At 41.7% G+C, this 12,185-nt stretch overlaps 1 protein-coding gene across 2 annotated transcripts in view; it reads right to left on the bottom strand.

Annotated features, from left to right (window-relative positions):
* Positions 1–12,185, bottom strand: part of nbas (NBAS subunit of NRZ tethering complex) — a 168,951-nt gene that overhangs the window by 139,668 nt on the left and 17,098 nt on the right. For both annotated transcript variants that reach the window (XM_039781403.1, XM_039781404.1), the window contains exons 10-18: positions 11,222–11,360; positions 10,984–11,049; positions 10,749–10,877; positions 10,329–10,392; positions 9,601–9,794; positions 7,504–7,779; positions 2,479–2,604; positions 2,029–2,180; positions 1,713–1,850 (exon numbers count right to left, since the gene is read on the bottom strand). In XM_039781403.1, coding sequence (XP_039637337.1) covers positions 1,713–1,850; positions 2,029–2,180; positions 2,479–2,604; positions 7,504–7,779; positions 9,601–9,794; positions 10,329–10,392; positions 10,749–10,877; positions 10,984–11,049; positions 11,222–11,360 — 1,284 coding nt within the window. The remainder of the gene's footprint in view (positions 1–1,712; positions 1,851–2,028; positions 2,181–2,478; positions 2,605–7,503; positions 7,780–9,600; positions 9,795–10,328; positions 10,393–10,748; positions 10,878–10,983; positions 11,050–11,221; positions 11,361–12,185) is intronic.

The raw sequence follows: 12,185 nt of genomic DNA, 5'->3' as shown, positions 1-12,185 counted from the left end.
AACCGATATTACAGTCTGCTCTGTCTGCGCTGTCCACTCTCGTCCACAGCGCTGTGCAAACACAGCTCTACTCTGCAAACAGCGACTTTACAAACGAGCTAAAATGAAAGATGTCAGTTTGTAGTCTATCTGTTTGTCTTAATTTGCAACCAATCTTGAACTTTGGACAAACTATTGTAAACGTAGCTGATTTCTAAACGAGCCATCCTCTCGCTGGAGCGGTAAACCTATGGATGTAGGCTATTTTAAGACCAAAACAAATACACGTGGCTACTTAATATGCACGTGAATAACGCGTTCTTCATTGTTGACGATGTTGCCAGTTGTATTATTTAGCAACAGAATCGTCTTATTTCAAATTAGGCATACAGGCACAGAGCCACTGCAAAATAGTCTTGCGAGAGAAAACTCAGATTGGACAGATAGTCTAGCTAGCTGTCTGGATTTACCCTGCAGAGATCTGAGGAGCAGTTAACCATAGTCCTCATAAATCCACCGGAGTTTAAAATTCCAACACAAAGAAAGCAGAAAGAAACGGAAATCGGCGAAAATACATGCATCTGGTGGAATTTCCTGCGGCACCGAAGTAATACCAGAAGTGGAACGTCAAGGATATAGACTTGGTTTCCCTTGGTGGGATTTTACCACCCACTTAAAACCCACCCACTTAACAACTCCGAAAAGCTTTTAGCCCCTCCGAAAAGCTTTTAGTAGCTTATTTGGGGTTCCCCATTTCACGCGGCTTATGATCATTGTACCTTATGAAATTGTGTTTAATGATACATTGATGACGTGTGAAATAAACGTAAACGTGTAAACATGTAAACGTGTAAACGTGTAACTCAAACTGAGAGTGAGAAACTGGTGTAGAATTCTGGTGGTGCAGTCTTAAAAGAGTCTGGTGAAAAATAATAGCTTCCAACAATTTAGTGACAAGACTGAGGTCTGTTTTGCTAGAAACGATGATGATGTAGTTGCTGTCAGCGATACAGTATAAACAGAAAATATTTAGGTAGATCATTGGTAAAAAATAATAATAATAATATATATAATTTTTTTTGGGGAAAATAATTGATTTAAAAAATCATCGCCACAAAAATCACTATACATACATTACATTCCCCCCCACACTCTTATTGATTACTGTAGCAAATTTCAGGGCAATCTGTTCAATTAGTTGTCAAGATTTTTTACTTGGAACCACAAATGTCAACCTCATGGTGGCGCTAGAGGAAAAGTCAGGATATCATAAAAGTCAGTAGGCTTCATTCACTATGAACCATGAACGTCTGTACAAAATTTCTTGGTGATCCATGCAATAGTTGTTGATATGTTTCAGTCTGGACCAAAGCGTTGACCAACTATGACCATCTGGTTAGTGACCAACTAACCAGACAACAGGGCAACCGATAAGCCGACCGACCACACACTATGTACCACACCGTAAAAGGATTATAAGCATGAGATAAGGGCTTTTGGTAACTTGCACAAGAACACTTCAGCAAGGCAGATGCTTGCCAACCAGGATTGGGTCCTCCAGCTGAAAGATAGTCTCTGTAACCACTAGTGAGCCTTGGTGATTTTCAAATAAAATGCTCTGGTCTCTGGTAAATTCAGAGCATTGGCAGCGTTTCTGCCTGCTGCAACGTTCTTCATCTGCTGTCTGACTGAATAACTGAGCTGACTAACCAACAGCCTGACTGTTTGTGTACCTGCTGAAGTCGACCCTGGCCAACAGCTCCCGTCTCTTCCTTTGCTCCCTCTCCTTCTTCATATCTAGCTCCTCATCGCCTGACAGGATGTCTTCATAGGGAAGGTCGTCGAGGTCAACGTCGCCTGGCATGATAAACCTGGAAGATGGCAAGGAAATGACACTAACTGTAGCTAAAAGGTAAATACGCATAAACAAAATAAGGCAGGCAGAATGAGGTTAAGTTTGATGGAGGGAAGAAGAAACAAATAGCGACTGACATTCCTACTATTTGTGTTCAAGGATTGGCATTGGTGTGTGTTGGAGAGTTGCCCTACCTTCCCCCGTCTTCCCTGTTTCCTATGGCTATGAGGGCCTCGAGGTCAGTTCCCTTCAGGCCGTACTGCAGCAGCTCCTTGGCGGCGTCAACGTTCTCCGGAACCCGCTCCACACACTCGTGCAGCACCCATGAGCGCTTGCAGATCTTGCTCTGGGTGGGAAGGAGAAATTAAGTTATAAAAAGTGATACAGAATTATGAGGGAAGGATGTGAAAATTTGCAACAAATTGGTAAAAATTATGCATGAAATAGAGTAAGGGGGCTGTGCTGCACTTAAGCGTGTGCTGTACCCCTACTCGCTAACACACATATATGGTTTATTTCTTACCAGACATACACTGTTATAAACACCAGAAATCTGTTACAATTCTTCTTCTTCTCTCTTTCTCTTCTTAATTCCTCCTCCTCCTTTCCTGACATCTATCTCTCTTATTTCTTCTATCTCTTACCAGATAATCTTGTATTGAGGCAATGCTGACGGTACTCTTCCTCCACTGTCTCTGGTAGACCAGGTCAGAATCCAGATTATACGCTTGGGCAAGAGACAGGGCTTCACCGTATTCCTCATTGTCAATCTGTGGCATGAACAAAAAATGCACACGACACGATAAACTATTTATGCGATCATGATTAATATATATACATGTCTTCTTCACACTGTGAAACAGACAGCACTAACTCAAATGTAAACGATCAGAAAAGACGAGCGAAGGAATGGATTCAGTTTGTGAAGTGAAAGAAATGAGATGAGAAGCTTATCCAGGATTTGGGCAGACATAACACTAATTAAGGAACACTGTTCATTTTTTGATTCAAGAATAAAATTTCCATCAAATTACAAAAATACATAGCACAATAAACAGAACTGCACATCAATCGAACTCATTTCATATTCTGTGAGGTACGTTTTATGTTTTATTTCAAATTATCACCCTAAGGGTATATTACTGATTCAATCTATATGCACAGTGTTCCAAAACAGAATTAAATCAATAAAATGCTTTAAATGAATTGAAACCACACAGAGTATAAAGCAAATATGTTGGCAAAAAAAAAAAAAAAAAACACACAGACAGGAGAAAAGTCCATGGCCCAATTTTTCATCACACTCAAGGACAAATAAGCCAAGGTTTTGAATAAACCTGTGCACAAGCTATGGCACTTCCGAAATCCTGAGTACACACTCTTAATACTTAAAGACTAAATGGGAACAGCTCTAACATGCAGATTTCAATCTGTGTAGCAATGTGCAATGTGACAGAGTCTGGATTGGGTCTGCTACGGAGGGATAAGGAGAATGGCTGAAGGGGAATGGAATATTTGGAGATATTTAAAGAAAGAAAATCAAAAGGACAGATGGAGAAAAAAAACCAAAGGAGGAATCCAATGCCACATATTGGGACTTAATATCACACACAATGTTAGTGCTAGCTCACTAAAATAACAACACACAGCCTGGTCTACAGCAGCTGTATTTGGCAGCATGTTCCGAATAACAATGTTAACTAATATGCTGATTTTTAGCAGGTATGTTTATCCTGTTCATCATCTTACCAGAGAATTTCTAATAATGGGAGAAGTTCCACTCTCACGGTACTCCGGCTTCTGAACTGGTTGCAGTTCCACCGGAGTTCCACTGGGGGTGATCGCAGGCGAGTGCAAAATGAATGGGACTCTATGAAGCTATACCCACTTAATCCATTCAATATAATTTTTTGTCTGGTAATTTGAATGTTGCATTCGAAAGGGGAGGTTAAGAATATACACACTGCTGGGTGTGAGATTTTTTTTAAAGCCACTGTTTTGTTCTAAAACATGTCAATGACGTCATACACATTGTACGGCCAGAGATACTGCTTTACAGCAAGCTCTGAGTCGCTTCCTTTTTTTCTCTCGAGGCATCAACAACACAGCTGACAGGTAAGGCTCTCCCTGTCATTACACATGCTAGAAAGAGGTCCGCTAATGTTTTAAAGACCACGCCGAAATATTCACTCTGACATTCTGGTTCCGCTTCGGATGACATCAAGCGGGATCTCTTGTCGTAATCAGTCCTTCACTGACCAATCAGCATTCATTAGCAGAAAGGAAATAAGTACTCGTTCATTCAACTTTCAACCTATAATCCATGTTGAACTTGCAAAAACTACAATCAAATCTGAGATTTGTCAACGGCAATCAGTGGAAGAGACATATTTAGCCGTCCAGCTCCATTGAGTCCCATTCATTTTGCACTCGCCTGCGATCAACCCCAGTGGAACTCTGGTGGAACTGCAACTAAATTGTGTACAATGGGGTTAAATAGGGAGTGAAAAGGCTCTCCGTAGACCGGCTCTGATCTTACTTTAGTGTGTTAGCATGCTAAAATATGCTACTTGGCATGCTGAGGCTGGTAGTAAATGTATTAATTGTGCAGGTATTTGGTAAACCAAAGTAGTGGACAATTTCAAATTTGAACATGATTAACATAACACCTGCCTAGCACATGGATGTATTGAGCAGAACAGGATTAACCTCAGAATGTTAGCATAGTCATTGTGAGCATGTTAGCTTGCTAATGTTAGCATTTAACTTAAAACTACTACTACTACTACTACTACTACTACGAATGGCCCAGCGCGCTTAGATGTTAACACATAGTGAAGCTAAAAGAGGTTTTGTGTCATATAAATGTCTCGAAAAAATGATTTGATCCAACAACAGCATGACACCTCAGTCTATGCAGGCCCACTCAATGTGTGTGAAGGTACATGTGTTCAAGCGCACGGACTGACACACACACACACACACACACACACACACACACACACACACACACACACACAGAGTATCCATCTCTTTCTGTGTAGGAGTACAAAGCAACACATTAGCCAGACTGTGGTTCCTTGAGGGCAATAAGAACCCCACACAGTAAAACCTCATGTAGGAGGACATCAAAAACTGCTTGCTTCTCCCACTGGATTCAGCTAATAAAACTGTTAGCAGCCCTGCCAGTGTGCTACTCACTCAGGCAGGGTTAAGCCACCAATCGCATCATCAAACTCCTCAACACATGAGGAGGCTGACTTGAGGAAATAACCCGAAATCATTTGTTCTGGTCTATTCACAGTCAACTGGACTACACACCTCAGCTGAGGTGTATTTCTGAGGAAAGATCCGATCATTCTGATGATTTCTGCGTGTGAAGTGTGGAAAGGTCAACCTGTTCAAATATACCACAAGCAATATGTAGGCCCTGACACAGACAATATGTACACACATACACAAACACACATACACATGCAGACAACACAGCCACCCCTCCTACCCCTTCACTCCTCACATGTAGTACATGTGAATAGAAAAAAAAAACAATTCCACCAGAAGAGCACCAGCTGGGGAAGTGCCGTGGGTACCAAGTGTTACAAAGAGATAATAATGATATATTACTTTGTAACTCTCCACTGTTAGGATTGATGGCAATGACAAATGGCTTCTAATGATGATGACAATGATGAAGAAGGAAGTAGATGATGGGTCATAAAAATGACTGATGAACCATGCTAAAACTTGGGACCGTTGAGAGCCGATAGTGTGCTTTATGACAGAGCATGTTGCTGCCTCTGCTGCAATTTGTAGCGAGGAGCAACAACAGCCATATTTCTAATGAAGCAATTAGCATTTCAGAGAAACCCCTGGGACTGAGAAATCGCCTTAAAGCAGACTGAACATCTTGCTTGGTTTTCATTTCTCCTCAACAGCACTCTGGAGCTAAAGCCCACACAACCACGGCACTTCACTGAGCTGGCACAGGATTTATTTAGTCAGAAACCAATTTTGCAGATCATCCTGTTATAATTCAGTCAGTGACCAAACGGATTCATGTGACGTCCTTCAGTTGCTGCTAAATTAAGCAGCCAAAAGAAATTAAGACTTTCATGGTAAATGTGATATCCGCCATTGAAGAGAATTGACGAATGATCTTAAAAAATGATTACTGGCATTGCAGTGAGGCAAATGTGACTCATGTATCATTTTGCATATGATAAAAGCCTTACAAAATGGGTGGTAGAATTAGGAATGGAGTATCTTTGAAATATTAAATAGGTAATATCCATTTCTTTGCAAAAATGAATTTATAACACTGTGTGAGGCAGAGAATTGCATGTCAGCTCTGGAATTGCTGTTTAGATTTCTGAGCTAAAAGAACATTCAAATCCAAACATGAGGGCATGAGCACTGAAGAAAGATTTTCTCACCTAAGCACATACAAATTTTGTTTGTGTGCACCAATGAATAAGTAAACAGTAGTAGAATGTGACTCTTCATTGTGACTTTCAGAATGAGATATGCTACCTCATTCTGAGTACTCCTACTGCAAATGCGACCTGAACTGTCAAATAAAAGCACCTTTCCAGACTGATCACACAAATTATGTATAGGTTATGAAATATGAATACTGTGATGGGACTTTTCCACTAAGCATCATAGTAAACCAACCAACTGGCTATTCACTACTGCTAGCAGCTCCGGAAGGCTGTACATAGGCACAGTGTGCATGTAAGCATGGTAACATTTGCTAAATAGCGCTAAGCACAAGTACAACTGAGGCCAATGGCAATGTCATTACTTTTGCAGGGATTTGGTAATTCCAAAAGTATCAGACTAAGTGAAGTTTTGACCTGATGATGGCGCTGGATGAAAAGTGAATAGATCACCAAAGTGATTACAATTTCACCCGGTAGGGAACATGAATGCAGGGACCAAATTTCGTGACAATCCATTCAACAGTTGTTGAGATAGTTCACTCAAAATCACAAATGTCAACCTCATGGTGGCAGGTGAAAAGTCATGGCATGGTGAAAAGTCAGGGGAACACCAAAGTCATAAGGATTCATCCTATGGGGATCATAGTTAGTTAGTTAGATAGTTGTAGGGATATTTCAGTCTCGACCAAAGTGGTTGACCAACCGACCACTGTCCCAAGAACTGTGCCTCTTGTAAAGTAAAAAAAACACACATCCTTAAATGTCTTCAGTGCTAACCATTTCCTAGAGTTCCTTGATCATGGTGGTCATCAGAATGGTTAGAATATACAGAAAACTATGCAACAGAACAACAGAGTAGCCAATGTTAAACCGCAGCTATACAGGGGGCTCATTATTCTCCCTTTATCTGATCCAGCACTTTCAAAATTTGATTTTTCAAACGTAAAATGTGACATGGAGACAGGCTTGGAAGAAGGTCTTTAAAACCAAAAGTAGGACACCAATGAAGTTATCTGCATCCCTTTTACAAATTTAGTTTTGATCCTGCCATTAAAAAAGCAATGTTGACAGAAGCTTTTACCCGTATAGCACATTCTGGAGACAAAATTCAAAGCTATTGCCCTTATTAACCAGATGCCTGAGTTTGGTGCTTCAAGAGAGTAAGGATAAGGATAAGCATCAGCAGGTGAAGATGAATACTAATACTCCAGTGATTTACAAGCCTACCTTCCTCTGGTACAGTTCCTCTGGTGTGGTTGACCTCAGGCTGACCAGACGGTAGTTCTTGATTACGGTGCGGGGGCGTTTGCGTGGCGGGGCGAACCGTTCCATCTCTGTCACATAATACAGGCCCTGCTTGATGTAGCCAAAGTAGCGGGCTTTGGCTGAGGACTCATCGTCTGAGTCAGAGTCTCCGCCATCATCACCCTCCTCATCCTCACTGGGCCCGCCGCTCAGTTTGCTCTCCAGGCGCCCACGCTTCTGAGCCAGCTTCACCTCACACTGTGGATAATAAATATAGCGTTACGAATGGGATGGAGGTTAACGGAGAGACGAGAAAACGTTAAGGATGGAAGCAGAGGAATTCAAATATGATGGTACACAAGGGAACTGATGAACAAGGGAAACACAAAATACACAAGTGATTTAAAGATAACTTTGAGTTGGGCGCCTAGATAGCTCAGTTGGTAGAGCAGGCGTCCATATATAGAGGTTTTCTCCTCGACGCAGCGGGCCCGGGTTAGACTCCGACCTGCGGCCCTTTGCTACATGTCATTCCCCCTCTCTCTCCCCTTTCATCTCTTCAGCTGTCCTATCAAAAATAAAGGCCGAAAATGCCCCCCAAAAAATTAAAAAAAAAACATAACTTTGAATTATACTGCTAACATACGTCTTAGATGTGATCATAAAGCCGCAGTTGTCAGATTACATAAAAATACATCTGTCTTGTTGGTCCAAATCATAAAGTGAGGGCTGCAAAACAGAAGAATGCCCATTCCTGATGATCCTCAAGAGTCCGATTTACAGCCTTTGCCCAGAATGATTTTCTGATGACACTTCTTTGCCAGCATTAAGTGATGAATGAAAAATGATGCGTGGAATGCAATACAGCACAGTTTACATCTAGCTGTGCTTAAGCTGGTAAACACAATTAATTTAACACTCTCATGCCAGATAAGCAGGCGGTCTAAAAAAAACAAAAGAGCAGCAAGGTCAAGCTGCTCAATAAAAATCTAAATCCAAGCTGTCCAGAGTACTTTCTCCAACTTGTCTTGTCCTCTAGTTTTTTCAATTGCCTCAGTTGGGGGGAATATTCTTTGCCCATTTTTCACCTGCATGCTTCAGCAAGACCTCATATTTTTAGTGATTCCCATCTGGGTTTTAGCTCACTAGAGAAAAATGCTAGCCTCCAGCAGAGGGGCTCCCAGCCAGGGTGAATGAAACATTTAGCACCTGTAAAGCATTGAGCGCCTTAATCAATGAGGAGCTGAGGCAGCTTCCATAGTGCTGCACTAATACACTCGTCACACACACACACACGAAGATGCAAATGTAATCATCATAAACACACAAGGTCACATTATTCCACATCTGTGGAGGTGGTACACACAGCATAAGCCCAATGCTCAAAGTCATTTAAACACAAACCCTCAGCTTTAGATATAGCTACACAGGCACCAGCCCCCACTCCATACTGAAGCAGGCTGATGAAACCTTTCCAGAAAGTTGGCCGCTGGCTGTTTTCTCTCTCTCTCTCTCTCTCTCTCTCTCTCTCTCTCTCTCTCTCTCTCTCTTTTTTTTTTTTTTTTTTTTTTTTTTTTTTTTTTTTTTTTTTTTTTTTTTTTTTTTTTTTTTTTTTTTTTTTTTTTTTTTTTTTTTTTTTTTTTTTTTTTTTTTTTTTTACACAATGACACTAAGAAACTGAAACAAAGGATCCATCACAAATCAATGCACACATTGATTTAACAGAGCTTTCATTTTAAATATTTAATAATTAAAACAAAAGAACGGACATCCCTATAATAGAGTGTGGGGATATTTACGGGATATAAATATAGGTTTAGTGCCCTTTTCTCACCTAGTGCTGGGCCAAGCTCTAGCCCTGTGCGGCCTTGAACAGAATTGGCAGTTTAGAAAATGGATAAAAGGATGGAAAATTGTATTCCACAATATGCCTTTAAAAGGCCCTGAAGGCCAAGATCTATGATGTTTGACTAGCGCTTAAAGATGCTTACATGAGCGTCACATGCCATTCTATTAACTTACAAAGTCCCTCTATCTGTTTACCTAACCACATATGCATACAACTATTTTGACATTTACCTCCAGGTTGAGGAAGCCCCCGTCGTGTGCCGCGGTGACTCGAGGTGAGGGCTCGAACCATTCGCAGGATTTCCCCAGCAGGTTGCGCAGTGTCCTGACGGATGACACGGTGACTGAGCCGGAGCAGCGAGCCAGAATCAACACAATGTCACTCCACCAGCTTACATCAACCAGCGGGTAGTACTGTTCCTTATCTGGGACAGGTAATGGAGAGAGATACGTTTTACAAATGTGCACCAGAGGACGGGGGACCAAAGCTGATAGAGATGTGTATTAAAACATTGCTTGAACATGCTTTGGGGATCATATACTCTCATCCCCAATAACTTTTTTGAATTGGTTTCCATCTCTAAGACATATTTACACATGTGGACATATTCATCACTTGTCATGCATGAGATGAAGACTAGCACAGATTATTGCTTACACAAGCTGTCATTGCGGTTATCCCAACTGGCCCAAAACTGTCAAAAAAAAAATACTGTAAAGCTGCATAAACAGGCATACACACAGACAACTGCACAAGCACAGAAACACACTCAAAACAAGCATGGACACTGTGAAGGAGGAAAACATCTTCTGGCCTTGGCAGACACCATATGGATGTATGTCTAAATAACTGTATAATTCAGAGAATAAGACATGTCAAAGATCATTAAATTGTATCCAGCGTGCACTGCTGTGTCAGCAACAAAGTCGGCTCTCTTTAGCCCTTTGGGCCAAAGTACCTTTTATTTTCTTCCTTCTCTCCAGCGATATCTTCCACTCTGGGTTGATCTCCTCAAATCCTGGCTGCGGGGAGCACCGAAGGATGGTGGGACCGAACAGGAAGAGAGGAGAAGAAGAGGGGGGAAGAAATTAATCTGCTAACCCTGTTTACACTTACAGCACGCACACACAGTAGCTTTTCCAGCACAGACCAGGCGATGAAGAAGAACGTGCACACACCCGCTGCATACATCAGTAAAACATCCTGCAAATATAAGTTCTCTTCCCCCCCCACACACACACACACACAACAGAGATTACATTAATACATTCAGTCAAGCATCTAATGCACAAATAAAATATACCAGCACACGCAACTGCAATGCACACAGGTTTATTCAGCATACGCCCACATAAACACAAGGAGCTTAGAGGTGTACCTGTTGGTCTTGGCTCCATGTGGCCCTCTGTTTGAGGGAGGGGACGTCCCAGAGAGACAGGCGACCAGAGAAGTGGATGACAGCCAGCAGGGTGCCATCGGGGCTCAGGCTCATGCGGAATACACCGTCCTGGACATCACACGTGCACACACACAAAATGTTTTTGGCCAGATACTTGCCATTAGGCTTTAACATTCTAATTGAGAAAGAGACAAATAGAAGAGAGCTGTGGTACCTTCTCATCTCCCTGTCTGGGAAAAAATCTGAAGCTGGGGATCTTGAAGAAACCTCTCTTCTGATTCTAACAGACACAGAGAATATAATGGCAATATTTAGCGTGTGTGTGTGTGTGTGTGTGTGTGTGTGTGTGTGTGTGTGTGTGTGTGTGTGTGTGTGTGTGTGTGTGTGTGTGTGTGTTAGATACTGCATGAATAACTATAACTTGTGCATGAACATGTGTGTAGTGTCCTCACCGCGCTGACATCGTCCTCGTAGCTGGTGACCTGTTTGTAGTGGGGCGATCCAGACAGAGTCCTCCAGGCTGTAATCCCATAACAAGAGGCCTTGGACGTACAGTCGTCCCCTGACTCACAACCTCCTACTAGTAGCAATCTGACAAGCAAGCACACACACACACACACACACACACACACACACACACACACACACACACACACACAGACACACAGACACACAGACACACACGATTACCACCTCCCTGATTGTCCTCCTGACAGATCAATTAAGGAGGTCACCTCATCCTGGGTTCAAGTCAGGGTATCGGTGAGTTTTCTCACTACTGAAGTGCCATTTAGAAAAGTAGTGAATTAAAAAAAAGTAATCTATCAGAGATAAAAATCTGGCTGGAATCAATGTTAAAAACACAAACAATACCACAATGACCACAGTGATCTGTGGGCCTCTCATTGCAGTGAAACAGAACAGATGTAACAAGGATGAGGAACTCTTGGGATAGGTGTGGATGAAGCCGTGCGGTCCAGCTCAACACTGCCCCCTGGTGCAGAGAAGTTGGACATTTAGTAAGAGGCAAAAGCTGAGTGTGAGTTTATAAACTGATGGTAAGCTAATTTTTTTAAGTTAACATAAAACCTCACGTCTGATATAAGCCACTTTCTCTGTGTACTATGATATAAGGTTTCATTGAAACAGATTTTTTAAGACTTCTCACATTCCTGATGCACATCTGCATATACATGTATATACAGTATATTAAGTCTATGTAGTAGTAATAGTAATGAGAAGATCACAATGTCTAAGTGCACATCTGGAAACATTTGTGAGTATTTTTAATCCCATCTGTGTGCCACGTAATTTCAAATTGCCGCTGGTAAACACTTCCATGGTGTCTGCTTGAACCTGAACATGTTATATCTTCATCATTATACACTATTTTCATCTGTATCTGTTCAGCTTTTG

The sequence above is a fragment of the Perca fluviatilis genome, chromosome 18 (genome assembly GCF_010015445.1).
Source record: "Perca fluviatilis chromosome 18, GENO_Pfluv_1.0, whole genome shotgun sequence".
In the NCBI taxonomy this organism is placed as follows: Eukaryota; Metazoa; Chordata; class Actinopteri; order Perciformes; family Percidae; genus Perca; species Perca fluviatilis.
The sequence above is the reverse complement of the archived record's forward strand: the minus strand, read 5'-3'. Positions and strand labels throughout refer to the sequence as shown.